The 17,008-nt window shown below is 42.6% G+C and overlaps 3 protein-coding genes across 6 annotated transcripts in view; 2 read left to right on the forward strand and 1 right to left on the reverse strand.

Annotated features, from left to right (window-relative positions):
- The window catches only part of SNX25 (sorting nexin 25), an 82,599-nt gene extending 73,156 nt beyond the window's left edge, over window positions 1-9,443 (reverse strand). The window contains exon 1 of the mRNA XM_021541976.4: window positions 8,977-9,443. Within this exon, the coding sequence (XP_021397651.2) occupies window positions 8,977-9,423 (447 nt within the window). The 5' untranslated portion in view covers window positions 9,424-9,443. The remainder of the gene's footprint in view (window positions 1-8,976) is intronic.
- LRP2BP (LRP2 binding protein) overlaps window positions 1-10,199 on the forward strand; it is a 96,100-nt gene extending 85,901 nt beyond the window's left edge. Inside the window, exon 7 of the mRNA XM_085578716.1 lies at window positions 1-10,199. This exon is cut by the window's left edge and continues 41,521 nt beyond it. The gene's annotated coding sequence lies outside the window, so the exon portion shown is untranslated.
- Window positions 10,200-16,315: 6,116 nt separating this feature from the next.
- The window catches only part of CFAP97 (cilia and flagella associated protein 97), a 28,337-nt gene continuing 27,644 nt past the window's right edge, over window positions 16,316-17,008 (forward strand). The window contains exons 1-2 of one of the 4 annotated variants that reach the window (XM_085578708.1): window positions 16,316-16,626; window positions 16,713-16,891. The gene's annotated coding sequence lies outside the window, so the exon portion shown is untranslated. The remainder of the gene's footprint in view (window positions 16,627-16,712; window positions 16,892-17,008) is intronic. The other 3 variants (XM_021542171.3, XM_085578709.1, XM_021542094.3) reach the window with 3 other exon arrangements.

Consider the following 17,008-nt stretch of genomic DNA (forward strand, 5'->3'; position numbering starts at 1 on the left):
TCCTTTCCATTTTATGAACTTGCATTTAGCAGAATCAAGACTTAAACCTTGTTAGTTTAGGTTTGCTTTCAAAAATTACTGTTTCTGTGACAATAATACTGATGAATTAATTAAATAAGCAGGCACCCCCAAGTTAGATGACATGGCACCAAACACCTTAAAAACAATCATAACAACCTGGTAATGCAGATAACCAACACCTGTGATAACAGAAGGATTTCAGAAAATTCAGTCCAAGCTCAGCTCTAACAGCTGAGAGAATGAAAAATATAGCATATTTCACTGAAAGACTTTCCTCCCACCCTTCACTCAAGTCAGATGGAGGGCATATGTAGGAAACCGTTTCAGCTAGAAAGCTTAGATTTTAATGTTTTCACATTTTTCTTCATGTCATTCATCTAAAGAAAAATGGTGCTAGGTTTCATTAAATAGTTGGCATAACCCTGACTGAACCAAAGACATTTGTGAATAGATTTAACACAGTCAAAGCTCTAGGTTAGATGCTCTTTTATGCAGATTAAAACCTGGCATGTTCCTCTAAGCCCTGACTTGCACTATCACAGCCCTCAATTTTTTTTTTAAATTCATGTCAAGACAATTGGGTTCCTATCTGTAGGTTTTATTGGTAAATAATGACAGAAACCAGACTGAAACATAAATAAAACTTAACAAAAGGACTTGAAGGGGTAGGGGTGGAGAACATACATGCTAAGAATGAGGTTTTTAACAAAGGAGGGAGGCCTGTTTCCTGGAACGCTTCAAGTTTTCCTCAGTTTTGACTTTGCTTACAGGCTGAAAAAAAAAAAGGATGTGTGCATTTCCTGTAGACTTCTGAACAACACTCATTGTTTGATACTTTTGAAAACTATTTAAGATTAAGAAAACAACAGTCTGAATGGGCCAAGAAAAAAGAAGCCTGACATTGAACCTGAAATTTTGTCCTAGGTTCAGTCTCCTACAGATACAAAAATTAAATAAATGTCATTTGTTGGTTTAAACTATATAAGTAATTTTAAATTAGCTCTGAAGACAAGAATAAATGTTAACTAATAAATAAATTATTTCAGCAACAACACTCTATAAATGGCAAAGCCTGTGGAACATGGGAGTACCTTCCACTATCAAGAAATTCATTTGCAACATTTGCCATCACATACAAGTTTTAAAACACAGCAGCAGGCACCTGCTAGAGGCACACCACATGCAACCTTATTCTGCCATGGAATTAAGGCCAGAAGCAGAGAAAAAAATTAGTTATCCCTATTGCATTAACTCAATTACAACAAAACTTGAACAGAGATCATGACAGATGCCACAACATAAATGGGCATTGTGGGAGACAGTTCAATCACTGATTTAAAAGGAAAAAACTTCATCTACTTCAGCATACACAAACCAACCAGTTACTCATAGTTACTTGCTACTCCCACTGTTGCCCTATTACCTTTCCTCTTATCTTTGTAAAACATACATTAACATCAGACTGAACCTTGATAATAAAGAGTCACAGCCTCAAACAATACTTCACTGAACTCTCCATAAATTTATATTTAACAGATGTGGATAGATGTGTTCTTATCCACATATTACTTCATATAGATGTTCTTATCCAAACATTATTTCAACTAATGATGCAAAAATAAATTTATATTCACAAGAGTTAATATTTTTAATATATACTTATAGTCCATTTAAGATTACAAGGCAAATATGTATGTGTCACAGTCAGCATTTACAGATACCATAACTACCAATTTAGAAGTCAACATACTTAAACCATGTTAATCCTGTTATCTTAGGCATCATTATCTCAGTAATTATTTTATCATATCATCTCCTTATTTTTACTAATGTAGTAGCTTCTGGAATATGTAAACTGTTTATCAGATAGGGATCTTCAATCTTAACTGTACCACATCTAAAACTGGTAAAACTGTAGCAGTGTAAAAACTTTATAATCAGGGCACAACTTTCTTCACGAGATTTCATAGAATACCAGACAGATAGGAATATGAAAATGAAACATTTCCCAGATATTACTTTCACTCCATCAGTACAGCCAAAAAATAATTGCTAAGTTAGCATTCAAATTGTTGCTCAGCAATAAATACAGCATTATCCTGTGCTGAAATTTTTAATATTGCCATCAAAATAAAGTCTTAAATTAATTCCCAAGGTATAGGCATAGCCCCAGTTTGCTGAACATTTCCACACTCTCCTCCTCTGTAAAAAGAGATTACAAGAACCAATAGTCTATACTTCAAGGCCAAAAGAGCCATATGGCATGAAAACTAAATTGCTGGCAAGCCAGAAAAGCCCGCACAAAATCATGCTTGAGCTGTGGAGTCTCAGCTTAGCAACCAGAGAGAAACTCCTGTGAGGTATATTGCTATACCCTCCCTGCACATGACTTTTCACCATACACACATTTTATAGCATGTTCTCTGTTTTCAAGAGTGCCACAAAACATGCAAAATGAACCATCATCATTCATTTTATTACCATTAACTTGTTCTGTTTCACTGTGCATATTTAATAGGGGAAAAATGGCATAGAATGACAGGTCACAAAAATCTCCCATAGACACAACACAAATCTGTTCCTCTCATGACTACATAATATATCTTTTTAGCCACTTGAAGGAACAGCTTGTAAAAGGATACAATATTCTATGTAATCGGCTCTTCCCTTGGGTAAATTTGTAAATTCTGCTGCTCTCCGTTGCAGAGAGCAAGAAACGAGGACTTGGCAACACAAGAGAACTTAATGTGATTTTATTTTCAGAATGTTTCTGATACATGTCTATACTATTTTCCATGTCAAAGCACACCTTGAATGTAGGATGTCTTCACTCTTGACCTTATTAAAAAGGTTATATATAGCCACCCTTAGGATTTCCCTATAAGAGACTTGGACAGAAAAATCTCTATGAGCCCACCACCCATCCTTACTGACTTAACAGAGCTTGGTTATCAAGAAAAAAGAGCTAGCTCCCTAGTTATGTTTTCAATCATAAAACACTGTTCATGTAGAGAGGATCAGTCTCTACAAAGGTAAAAACAGCCCATTCACAGCAAAATATGACATGTCAATCTAACACAAAGTTGAGAAAATTAAACATCAAGCACAATAAAATGCAGAGCTGACAACAACACATGATCCAATGAAAGGAATCAGAAAGAACTGCATAACAAGACAAGAAGCCTCTAAATATACATGATGGATAAAAGAAACCTCTAAACATACATTATCATGAAAAATGTGTGGAAAACTAAGTCTGCTTACTGCTACAGAGTGATGGGACAAAGAAGTGAGTGACAGAATCTGAAAAACATTTAATTTCCTGAGGTCAGTCTCCTGTAATAATAGTTATCACTCCAAAGTTACACCTGCAGGTAGTCAACATATGCAGTCCTAACGAAGTTCCAATTCTGAAAAGGCTTATAAATCTCAAATTATAACAGATGTTCCACAGATCCCTAAAAATAAACTGTACCAGAAATGTCCAAACCACAGGCCCCTGCTGAACTATAACAGAACACTTGCAATTCATGCAACATTCCCTTAACATTTTTAAATATTCATGGAATTGGTAGAAATATAAATAAAATGCTAAAATATATTTTCATTATTTTGATTTCAGGACTTTCCCAATAGTAAACTCAACCAGATCAAAGGTTCATTGTTGACTTCCCTATAAATGAAACAGAACTAACAACAAACTTAAGAGACTCTGAGTTCTGTTAAAAACGCACCAAACGTATCTTCTCTTTTCAATCCAGAAACAACCCATCAATTAAAAGACTGGCAGTAGATCCGAATATCTGCTTGCAAGCCCAAAACAGTCTAAAGTGTGACAAAAGTGCCACAACCAGAGACCGTTATTGTTTTTACAAAAATCCTGCAATATCAGAGCTGTAAATATCCCCTGTGCAGAGAACATGCTTGGCTTTAGATTTAGAAAAAACCACAAATACTTTTAAAGTCTTACTAAGGCATACAGATCAAAATTTAAAGGAGTTAGGAAGCTTCTCCTCTCCCTCACAGCTTCTCAAAACTACTTATTACCTCAAGAACTCTTTTGCATCCCACTTGAAATTTATGCCCACAGATGGTAAACCTTCCGCTTTCCACAGCTGCTGGGGCTCCTCCAAGCTTACCTTCACAAGCTTCATCTCATGGCAAAACTCCAACAGTGAAGGAAAATAAAACTCTGTGTCTTTTCTCTCTGCTTCCCTTATGTTCTTCAAAAGGGCAGAGCACTCAGCTTGGATACCACGACAAATATTCCACCTCAGTTAAGCTGCCATCACATTTGAAAGATTGGGACCATTTCCATTCCACAACACATCCTCCTATGGCTTGGATAAAAAAGCAATACTATGTTCCAGAACCCGGATATTTCAAAGACAACCTGATCAAATGAAAAAAGCTTTACCCATGCCCCCTCCGCTAATGGCAAAAATACATGTTCAAGGATGGAACAAGCCTTTAGGAACATAAAACATGATCACATGTAATGTGATTTGGCTTCAGGGCCAGAAAGGGAGAGTGTTAGTTTACTCTCACTCAAAATTCAGAGCTATTAAACTGCAGTAAACAATAGTGGTCAAATATGTCAGGAGATTAGTTTTAAAGAAATACTAAAAATAATTGACAACTCTTAATTGTAGGAAACTAAAGATAAGACATTAAAATCCATACACCCTTTTCACTGTGAAAAAAAAAGCACATTTACTATCCTTCTGTAAGTGCTGCAGGCAGACTATGTAGATCCTTCTCTATACAGAGTATCAGTTAATCTGAATTTGAAATGCAGTACTTTAATAAACTAATTATTGTTTTTTGCATTATTTATATGAAGTTGATAACCCAACTCTCTGTTACTTGGAGCTTTTGCTTTGAATCAGAGTCAAAACATTATGCTGAAAAGAAAACCCTGTCTCTGCCAGTTTTTTTGGCAGAGAAACTACTCACACAAACGTGGGAAAAGTGTTTTCTTTGCCCTTCCCACTAACTTGGTTAACATGGTTCTTCACGTGCGCCAAAGCCATCTCCCTCTACAACGACACAAGGCAAAAGAAGTTTTGGGAGCAAACTTGAATTTTGAAGGGTTATACATGTTCTAACCCAGGACTATCTTTGCTATGAACAAGTCCACTGGTCCTTGAGAAATGAAAATCCCCTTTAAAACAGACATTCTCACTAAAGTACAATTGGATCTTCATGCCTTATTGCTGTTCTCCTCCACCACACATCATCTTGTCCTAAAACAACTCCTGTAAAGTGCTCAAAAATAACTGACAATAACATAATGTACAATTTCAAGAACTCATTCAATTCCTATTATTTCAATATCAATAGAAACTATTCACCAATATTATCAGTACCTGCAAGTACTTAAAGTATTAAGACATTATTATGAGCTGCCTGTACACCTCTCTTGCAACAAAACAGAGATTTTTATGTGGAAGTCAGGACACTGCCCAGATAGTTTCCATGAACAGAGCTGTCACCTACAGAAAAAATACAATGAAAGCACAATTTATCATGGGGATGTAAGTCACCCAGCTTGATATGCAATTCTCAGCAGATTTCAAATGTTTTTTCTGAGATACCTGACTTCAGGAGGAGGTCTTCACCTTTCAAGTCACAAAGGAGTTACACAAAAAATGGGCAAAGCACACCTTCACATTCAGGAAGATGGCTTCTCTAGTTGCAAGTTCAAACAAAATTAAAAAATATATATATATGTACCTTGCTCTTCTGAAGTCCAAACCTGCAACACTGCACTTCCTCACTCATAATCCTCACTTGCATGAACAGGTCCATGAAAATCAACAGCATTGAACTCTCACATGCCAAGTAGTTGCTGAATTGAGAACATACAGAAAACTCCCTTTATTCAGCACAGCACGAGGGACTTCATTCAACTTCCCTTTGAAGTTGGTCAAGAGTACTCCCAGTAGCTTTCCAAGAGCTGAGTCTGACTACAACTAGAGCAAATATTTATTCCTGAATACTTACTGTTTCCTCATTTGTTAACCCCAATGTGAAAAATCACCCAAAGAATGAAAAGTGAATTGTCTAAATTTTGAACATAAAACACATGAAGAGTGGGATGCCAGTTATAATAAGGTTTTTACCTTACATTTTTTCAATTATTAGGTCAACAGATAGTTATTCCTTATTCTTTAGGAAAAGAAAAAACAAGGCTGAAAAAATTACAGCTTTACTGTCATCCTACTATTTGCTCCCAGAAAAGACAAAAGGATCATAACGCTCTATGAAAAACATGAGAGTAACAACCGAATCATAAAAAAGCAGTGTAAATGCAAAAGGATGTAAAATGAAAAGACTAACTATATCAGGTAGCTTTAGTGAATGGCCTACATTTCTACAGACTGCCTATCTAGACAATTTTATTTTCTTCACCTACATGTTGCTGAAGCTCCAATTATAAAGTTTGCTACACATATACAAAATCAGGTTCAGAAAAACTCTTCAAGAAGCTTTGCAATGCTGAAGCCACTTGATACCAGAAAGAAATCAACAGAACTATAAATTGAAGGTATGAGAAACCCAATTAAGATGCCTGGCATTACATCTTCTAAATAGAAAGGGTAAAATAACTCACTCCTTTTTTCAACATCCCTTTCATGTAAGTAAACTTTTGGGAACAGTACAAAGAAGGAGGAAAGAAAAAACTGAACGGCATCAGAGAGAGAGTAACAATAATCCTGGGAAAAGGGTTCTAGCAGGTACTGCTGCCTTACCACTGAATTTTAAATACAAAATTTCAATTCCCTTCTGAAACAACAAACACATCCCATAGATCTGCAATAAATGCAACCACTACAAATTAGACCACACAACGCAACAGCAGGTGTGCACTATTTATATATACAAATACAACGGATGAACAAAACAGGAGAACATTCTCAAGAGAAATGCACAGTAACACATCACAAAAAGAAAGTGCAGATGGTACAGTAACAGAAGTGGCTATTTGTTTTCTGGACAGTTCTAGTTTCACTGCTGTTCTGTAAGTTTATGTTTTTCAGTAGGCTTACATTTTTCACAAAGGAGGAGCCAAAGAAAGCAATGAATCTTTCTTGCTTCTTCAAATCTTGGCTTCCCAAATTAAATTGGCTGTTTCACAAATCTGAAAGTTGATCCTTATTGTGGCAGCAGGGAGATTTAGATTGCTAAGTTTATGTATAGATCTTTTTGGTACTGTGTAAAAGTAAGTTAACTCACTCGAATGTTCAGATAAGTATACAAGTAGATAAATGCCACTGGAGCTATGGCATTAACGCTGAAACATTTATTCTTGTAAATCTCAAAGCAATAGGAATTGTTTTGATGATCAATTGATCCATTTACATATTTTTTCTGTTTGGTGTAACATAGTTGTATGGCTAAAAACAAAAGCATGTAGTCCTTTACTAGAAGGTGGTTATGCACCTAACACACATCTGTGTACCTAGCACTCCTCTGACAAAAACCAGCTGAACTATCCCTAGCTGTACCCACCTTTTGCTTATCACTTTTTGCATTACACTTTCTTACTTCCCTCCTTAATGCTCACACACATTATTTATTCTTCACTTTCTTCAGAAAGCTGAGTATGATCTTGAGTATTCAAAGCAAAGACGATGTTTAAAAAAATTCTACCAGTAAGACAAACACATATATCCTGAATGCACCTTTGAAAGTTGTATTATTCACTGAATTCAACAACCCCTGGCCAAATGATCCCGGCTGGCAACACTACTCTGCCAGTTTCCATTAAATGCAGACCAAGAAAAGCATATTGCTCCCAAACACAGGCTCCTTCTCTCCCTAGGTCAACGAATGAAGGAATAAACCATTACTACACGTTGTTAGCAATCTGATTGAAAAGACAGAAAGACAATGTATCAGCCAGTGATTTGTATTAGGTTCTCTGCTCTGCCAACTCAGCTGCACGGACTGCAGCCCCAGAAACACGTGACAGCGTTACTTACTAACCGCGGCCGAGAAGCGGACGTGTACTAAATGTAACAAACTGGGTTACCAGAACAGCTAGGCTGCACACCCAGGTGACACAAATTCCCTTCCTTTTCCTTTTCAGAGTGCTCTCTGACACTACAGAAGGGAAACCGCACTTACACTTTTTACCGCTGCAGCAGTTCATGTGTTAACACACCTACAAGTCGCCGTGAGGGGCCGAGGGCTCCAGGCTGGAGTCGCCAGCTGTAACATTAAACACCACATCCCCGTGACCCATGGCAAAGCAGGAGTGTGGGCAGATTCTCAGTTTTCAGAAGTAGTTTTTCAGGCTCATCTAGGATCGGCTCCCAAGCACTGAATGATGGGGAACAGGGTTGTGGATAGGAAGAAAGTTTCCAAATGTCTCCTGCTACCAGTCCCATTCAGAAGAACCCGAAAAATACTAAGCTGTGAGTTACGAAGAGCTCGTAAACTAGTACATTTTGGAATAGGTACAGAAAACGAAATTGTTTCCCTTTTGCACAGAGCTCTGCAACGGCTTGAGTACAAAATGGCACTACGATAACACTATCTGAAGCTGTTCAACTTCAGAGAACGCATTAAAGGAACACTCAGCTGCCTCTTTTACCAGTGACATTTCAATAGGAGGAGCAGAAAAGGATTTGACATACAGCCACCGTGGAGCGAACACAGTGAACCACCTTGCGAGCACTCCCACAATCCGGAGGTCTCCCTCGGAGCAAAGTGTTGATTTTTCCGGTGTGCCTGCTATCCTCCAACAACTTTTTTAAGCCCCGCCGAGCAGACCCTGCCCGAGTGCGGGCAGGCTCCTGCGGCCGCGGTAGGACAGCAGGACACCGGGCTCGGGTGGCGCGGCGTTCCACGGCGGAGCGAGGGCCGCGCCACCCCCCGCCGCTGCCGGGCAGGGAGGGCGCGCCTCGGCCACCGCCCGCTCCGCTCCGCTCCCCTCCCGCTACTCACCCCCGCGACCGGCCGGACCGGAGCGACGGCGGCGAAGTCCGGCGGCGGCAGGCGGCGGCGGCCGCGGCACATCAGGACGATCAGGGTACCCAGCGCGGCGGCAGCGGCGGCGCAGCCCACGTAGAGGGCGAGGCGGAGCAGCAGCAGCGCCAGACACGGCGGCCCGCCGCCCCCTGCCTCGGCCCGTTCCTGCCCCAGGTGGACGACGGACACAGCCAGAAGCCCCAGTCCCGCCGCCAGCACGAAGCGGGATGAGCCGGGATCCTCGTCCTCCTCGTCTTCCGCCGCCTCCTCCTCGCCGCCGCCAACCACAGCGGCGGCCGCCGGGGCGCTGCGGCGGCGCGCCTCGCCGCTGGGGCCGTGCGAGCCCAGCGGGCCGGGGGTGGCGGCCCCCGTCGCCTCGGGCTGCCCGGCCGTGATGCTAGCGCTGTCGGCACCGGTGAACATGCTGCTCCTGGCGCCGCTGGGAGCAAGCGCATCTCCCGCCGCGGCAGCTCCCTGCGAAGGTCGCCGCTCTCGGGGCCCCCCCTCTCCTCCGTCGCCGCCGCCGCCTCCTCCGCCGCCCGCCGCCGCCACTGGCACCGCTGCGGCCGCCGGGGGAGCCGGGGCTCATGCCCAGCGGCAGGAGGGTGCACGGCGGCCGGGCCGCTTTCTGGCGGCAGCGCTGCCCCGCGCCGGGCGGCGGGAGCCGAGCGCCGTGGCAGCAGCCGGGGAGGCCCCGCCGCGCCGCTCGGTGTCCGGCCGAGGAGGGGGCGGAGGCGGGGGCGGTGCCTGCCGGGCGGGCGGGCCCGGGACATGTGCGCTGCCGCACCGCCCCACGGCGGCGCCTGGTCGGACTGGCTTGTGCCGTGTTGTGACCGAGGGAGTTTCGCCATGGCGGGGTTGGAGGTGTCCCCAGGACCCGGCCAGGAAACGGGTACGCTCGGAAGACGCGAGAGGAATCCCTGCCGGCTTGGCTCCGCGGGCAGCTACGGAACGCCTGCCCGCCGCCGGGGCTGTAGCACGGAGAGCGGGGGCTAGGCCTAGAGCGACCCGGTATGATCAGACCAGGTCATCGAGACCCTAGCCAGAGCTTAGGACCAAAGCCTTGGCGTGGGGCATCTCAGGGATCCTGACACCCTCCTGAGTGTGGGCGGTATGCACCCCTCTGCCTGCTCCCCTCTGGTCAGCCAAAGGAAGTCATAAATTACTGAACTTCAGAAATAAAAAGTTTATTGAACAAGGATGAAGATGGTACGACAGTGATTCTAAAAAAACATAGCCTCACCACCCCAACAGAAGCATGCCTTCCCTCCTGTAGGTACCCTCTCTCTGTTGTATATTTTATATCTGTTTGTGGTAGATCTGAGGACAAATTCTTGGAAGGGCCAAGGCTTGCCATATTTCAGCTGTGCTTGGGTCACAGGTTCATCTTGCCGTAGGTGCAGCACAGCTACAGCTCCACCAAATTTGTGAGCTCATAGCAGCTACCAAGCACAGCTGAATTGGGAGGCTTCGATATCTTCAGAGTGTTGTCTACAAAAACCAGCTTCATGACCCAGTGTGCAACAAGCCAATAACTGCACACTCAAGAGAGACACTGACTACTTGTTTCAAAGTTGTGCAAGCCTGGGTGCTCAGCGGTATTCAACAAATCAAGCATACCAAATATCAAAACTTTTTACTATTTATACATTTTAGCAAACAAAGGAATTAGTGTTCATCGTCTACAAGTTCCATAGTTCTCTTATTAATTTGTATTTTATCCTCTATTGGCTAATGATTTCTCATTTCCCATGCTAATCAGTGTGTATGCTCAGCCTTCTTTTGATTTAGTGGATTTCTTGGGTTGGTGGTCCCTTGAGTCAGTAGTTGTGATCTCCCTCTGCTGGAATTACCTTTTATCAAGTTGGAACTGATTTCAGCACAATTGCTGAATTGGGTTTACTGGTTCCTCCTTACCTTGGGAGTTCTGCCGAATGTCCGTGTGTCCTATAAATTCTTCATTCTTTGTGTCCACTGTCAGTGGTACATCCTTTTCCCCAAGCTTTGTTTACCTCCCCCTAGGTCTGAGATCACTGAAGTGTATCAAGCCCTAAACATTAACAATGTAATTGCACCAACAATTAATTTGCTTTTCTAACACACAGACATCACTTAGAGCTTGCTTTTTGGCTGCTAGCTGTTTTAAGGATTACATCTCCCTTCTTCTTTATTAGTCTTGAAAGTATACAAAGATCAAACATAAAAGAGCATCCTTTCTTAAGAGAATTTTTATATATCCCACATTTTATAACAAGAGTAGGAGTAAACGGCAATGCTTTCCTCACAGAAGCCACACTATGCAAAAGAGGATTTACAAGCATTTACTAATGGGCTTAATTTTAAGAACAGATATCTGTAAATTCTATAGAAGTGTTTAGAGGTACAAGTGTACTGGTAAACAGCTGGTAAGATTGCCATTGCTCTGTCAGTTGAGGTATAAAAAAAAAAGCCCTGAATTTTATTTTTTAAACACAGTTATTGTTGCAGAGGTTGGAGTAGTGATTTATTTATTCATGCTCTCTAAAAAAGTTACTTCTGTCAAATGAACTCTACCAGCTAGATAAAGAAACAAATACCAAAGCTCTGATCTTGTGTTTACATTTCCTTATAACTTCTACGGTGCAATAAAGCAACATTTATAAAACCAGGCATCAAACTTCCCTGAGCTTCTGCAATGCTAAGCAAGGCAGAACACTGAGCATGAATAGTGCAGGTGTACAAAAGTCTGTTATAGCCATGGAGCTGCACTTGTAATAGGGCATTGTGTGTCAGCTCATAGTGCAGAACTGTAATGGAAACGGGCACAGAAGAGCATGGAGCTAGTTAGGATTCTGAGTTACAGCAAATGTTTTACTCCATCACAATATTTTCTAAGCTGTTTCTAACATAACTCACAGTGTCTGATGGGCTGGTGTCCATATATACCTGACTGTGTGTATTAGAGGTTTGCATAACAATGTATTTCCTCTCCAAATCACAAAAAGTGGTTATGAAGTGACTTTAGGGCCCTTGTTGGTCACTTATCAAAGGAGACACTGATCCTTAATCTGATCCAAAGTCCTTACAGTAACCTACTCCTTATTAAGATAAAATATATCATTCTATTACAGTTTGTTCTGTTTAGTGGATATTAAATTGCACAAAATCTTTTTAAATGCTAATTTCAGACCATTCACATAGTATCCAAAATTGATTCTTTAAGTAAGATGTCTAATGTGATTTAAGGTAAAAATCATCATATCATAAGAGTGAAAATACTATTGCAATGGCAGTCCTTTCCCATGTGAATTACTGTGTGGTTAAACATCCTGATGATTCACTGACGGGCTTTGCGACTAGGGTTTCTTCAATACATAAGACCATTAAAACCAGCAGAGATTCTTGCAGAGTCTGAAAGCTTTTGGATAGGGCCCAACATGCCAGAAGGTTTCTTATGAAGTTATTTTTTTCTCATCAGGTAGAAAATAGAAAACAAATATCTATCTTCCAGCACACACTTTACTCATCAAAGATTTCAGAATATACAGAACTTTGGACTGAGTTCAAAATCTACTCTGGGATCTTTATTAAGATTCATACAAGAAACCAGACAGAGACCTACTGTAAATGCTTCAGGAAACTGCCTGGGCCACTGTCAAAACTACTTAAGGGAATTGAATTTTTAAATTAACCTGAAGCAGAGCATGCTATGTTGATAGGCCTGTGCAAATAGAAAGTATTTTCTGACGGTATTAATTCTCAGAAGTGGAGAGGAATATAAAAAAACCAAACCTATTTGCAGTAACAATTTAGTCCTGCAGCACTTATGCACAAAGCCACTTTTTGTCAGAATGAGTAATCCCACCTATTTTAGCTAGGATTTACACATCATACCCTGAATTAGATATGTCCAAATCAAGTGTGTATCCATAGAGCTAGAAGAAATTTGATTCTTTTTCTTTTAGCTCTTAGTAAGTTTCTATGACTTTTCAACCTGAGGTACAATTCCTAATATTTTAGATTATAGCCTAGCTCTACTGAAGTTATTAGCAATTTTCAAGTTTACCTCAGTGTTATGTGAACTTCCCCTTTTGTACTTTAAAAATTACTTTTCTGTGCAACACAAAAGGACTTCAAAGAGGTCAGTTTTCTGAACTGGGGATTACTACAGGCTCTTTCTGTAACTATTCTGTAACTCAGTCATAGAACTAGTTTATGAGAAAAGAGATTCAAATTCTACCTTATCAAAGCGTTACAGCAGATATCTTTCCTACAGAGATAAGAAATTACTTCTTTTAAAAGATAAATTGTGTCTGATTTGGGGAAGGATTCAGCATCTTCACTATTTTCCTTTGAGCTAGAATTATCATTTATCTTTGTAACATATCCTAGAAAAAAACCTCACTGATTTGAACAGTTTTGCAGCTGCCTTTAGTGACAATTGTTCAGCTTGCACCTTCACAGTACTGCAAACTTGAAATTAATTTTCACTTTCAAATGTTTAGGCAATATTAAAATGAATACTTTTCCTGTAGGCTTTTTCACATTTGATTTCTGTTTTGTCAGCCTTTCTAGCTCAGATCCCATTGCTATAAAAGGACTAAAAAAAGTTACCATTTCTCAATTAAAACAAAAAAAATTGAATTATAGGCAAAAAATAGGTCTGTATAGTGCTTATGTAGTTTATATTTTTAGCATACTTACAACTTTGAATTAATTACATTTTTTTTATAACCACTGTGGTGCTGCATTGACTTACAGTCATACTAGGAGTTTATAGAAATTTCTAAGGTTCAGAGCACAAAACCCAGAACTGCTTGTGAACTTGTAAACCTGGTGATAAACCAGGAAAACCTGGATAACTGTTAGAAGCAATCATAGGAATCCTAGAGCAAGAGAAATGGAAATTGGATGTTATACTTCTCACTATCTTAAATGTACAAAATATGTAAGTTGCACTAATATTAGCCAATTTTAATTTTTGCTACAACTTTTAAGACAGTGGTGTTGTATTTTTCATATTTGCAGTCAGGAACTTGACACACAGGAAAAAATGACAAAAACACCCATTCAGTGTCCAGTGTAAGGAACCTAAGACCTCACATGGCGAGGTCAGTAAAGGCTCAGCATTTTGTAGCACGTCTTAGTTTCCACTGATTTTATCAGCATCTGTCATTATTCAACATTTCAACAGTGAACTGAGAGAGGTGCCAGAAAAATAAGAGGAAAATACATGACAAGTATAAAAATCGAATCAATGTAATTTGCAGAACCTTCATTAAACACTGTGGAGCATGAGTAGGATTTGACTATGGTTAACTCCAACATGTTCAGTTGTATTATTCAAGAGATTTCTTTCTTTTCTTGTAGTGTTCTGACACACTTGCTACATGTACTTGAAAAAATGTGTTTGTGTGTGTGTTTGTGTGTGTGTGTGTGTATGCACACATACATCCATACATATGTGCCTATGTGTGTGTGCCAAGTGAAATAGGACAATATACACAATAGTTGATTTGGCTGCACAGCCCTGATTTAATTCAAAATTCAATATGATCAGCAAAAATGTGATCATGTCATTAAATCTCTTTCCTGATGCGCAATGGGGCCAAAGTAAAGCAGAATTTCGTATTTTGAATATGTGGATCAGTAGTCTGGAAGTCTCTCTTTTCACATAATTATTTCCTCCATTGTTAAAAAGTAACATTGCTATTATTAAGCTATGATATTACAACTGATGTCTTTGAAAGAGCTGTAAGCTTTCCCATCCTTACACAGGAAACTACCTCTTCTCAGGGGCAGATCACCAGTAGTAATCACCACTCAACCTATTCAGTACCAGGAGTAATGAAACTGCCTGAAGTTTCAGTTTTTACTGAAATTTAAGGTAGCTTGAGGAAGGGTCCAGATCCAACCTTAAATATTTGGATGAGGCTTCCCTAGAAGTCCTCCAGATAATTTGCCCCTTTCCACTTCCTTGGGATACATCACCCAGTGCTGCAGCCCTGGCACTATAATATAGGGGTGCATCACATGGACCTCTGGTCCTGTTGTCTTAATATGGGGCACCAGCACCTTAAGGTGGCTCACAATCATCTCAGCCTGGAGCACCATTCACTCAGCCTAGGTCCCCCTCCAATCTTTATTGGGCTGCCAGAACATCAACCAGGACTGCCACCACCCCAGCCCAAGGCACCACCACCACAGTCTGGGGCACCATCAACTTGATATGGAGCACTGTTACCCCAGCATGGAAAACTATCACCTCAGCATGAAGCCTCATTGCCTTAACCTGGGGCACCATAATCTCAACCTGTGATTCTGTCCCCTCACCCTGGAAGTTCATGATCAAAATCACCTCAACTAGGGGCATTATTTCTTCAGCTTGGGGCCCCACTGTGTCTCAGTCTGGAGAACATGACTTAAATTATCACCTTGGGGGCCCATTGCTTTCACCCAGCATAGCATTGTCTCAACCCAGAACCCCACTGCCTCAACTTGAGGCACAATGACCTGAGCACACAGATCACCTCAGCCTGGAGCAACATCACCGTAACCTGGGGACCATCACCCCACCTTGGGGCACAGTCACCTTGTCTTGGGGCTTCATGGACTTAGTAAGAGTCCCAGCTCTCTGCCCCATTCCCACAAAGCAAATAAGGGCAGGAGGGGACTGCTGGCTAGCAGGACTAGGAAAGGAATTCTTCCCCGGTGCTTGGCACTGGTAAGGCCACTACCTGAGAACCATGTCCAGTTCTGGACCTCTCAATTCGGGTAGGACATTGAAGCACTGGAGCAAGTTCAGAGAAGGGAAATGAAGCTGGTGAAAGGTCTGGAGCGCTGGTCTTAAGAGGAAGAGCTGAGGGAGTTGGGAGTGTTTAGCCTGGAAAAGAGGAGGTTCTGAGGAGACCTTATGTCTCTCTAGAGCTACCTGAAAGGAGACTGTAGCCACGTGGGGATGGGTCTCTACTCCCTGGCAAACAGTGACAGGATTAAAGGACACAGTCTTAAACTGTGCCAGGGGATGCTTAAGTTGGACATAAGGAGGAATTTCTTCATATAAAGGGTGATCAGACATAGGAACAGGCCTCTCAGGGAAATGGTGGATCCACGGTCGCTGGAGGTATTTCAGAAAGACTGGACGTGGCACTTAGTGCCGTGGTGCGGTTGACGCGGTGGTGTTCGGTCAGAGGTCCAGCGGTCTCGCCCAGCCTGTGGTTTCTGCGATTCCGGGGAGGCCCGCGCTGAGGGGCCGCTCCCGCGGGCGGTCGCGGCTCCCGCCCCGCTGAGGCGCCGCCTCTCCGCCCGCGGCGCGCGGGGCGGGCCGGGGCTGCGCAGGAGCGGGGCGGCGGCGAGGGAGCGGCCCGGGCGCTGCGCGGCTCCCGCCTCCCGCCGCGCTGCTCGCTTCTCCTCCCGTGCCTGTGAGTATCTGCCCGGCTGCCTGCGCGGTTGCCACAACAAAGCCGGGAGAAAGCGGCCAGGGGGGACTCGCCGGCGGCCGCTGCTGCTGCTTGTTCCCGGGGTGCCGGCCGGTGGTGGGCCTGCGGCGCCTTCTCGCCACGGAAGGTGCCGGGAGGGCGGTTGGGGGCGGTTGGGAACGACGGGCATGTTCCTCCCCCGTCTGCGGTAATTTTTTCCCGAAACAAGGTGGGAGACATACTTTGTTCATGTGTGTACATATGCGTTATTTTTAACCATTATATAATTTTAAAAAATAATTTTGTTTTAATTAGCTGTCCTCTTACTCGCGCCCCTGCCTGAGCGCCGCGCGCGTAGGTGTCCCCCGAGCGCGTTGCCTTTGCAGGGCTGGGGTTGAGCTGCCGGAGTTTGGTCGTGCTGCCCTGAGACGCGTGCTCCGCCCCACAGCAGTGCCGTCCTGCCCGCCTTGCTCCTCGGGGAGATTGGAAAAGAGGTGGGAGACTCCGTTCTGAGACACCGGCCCTCGCTGTCGCCGTAGTTGTTGGCTCTGGGAGAGTTACCGGGTCGTGTGTGCTATCCTTAAAGTTACCGGACCTTGCGAGACACGTTG

This window comes from Lonchura striata, chromosome 4 (genome assembly GCF_050655825.1).
Source record: "Lonchura striata isolate lonStrDom1 chromosome 4, ASM5065582v1, whole genome shotgun sequence".
NCBI lineage: Eukaryota > Metazoa > Chordata > Aves > Passeriformes > Estrildidae > Lonchura > Lonchura striata.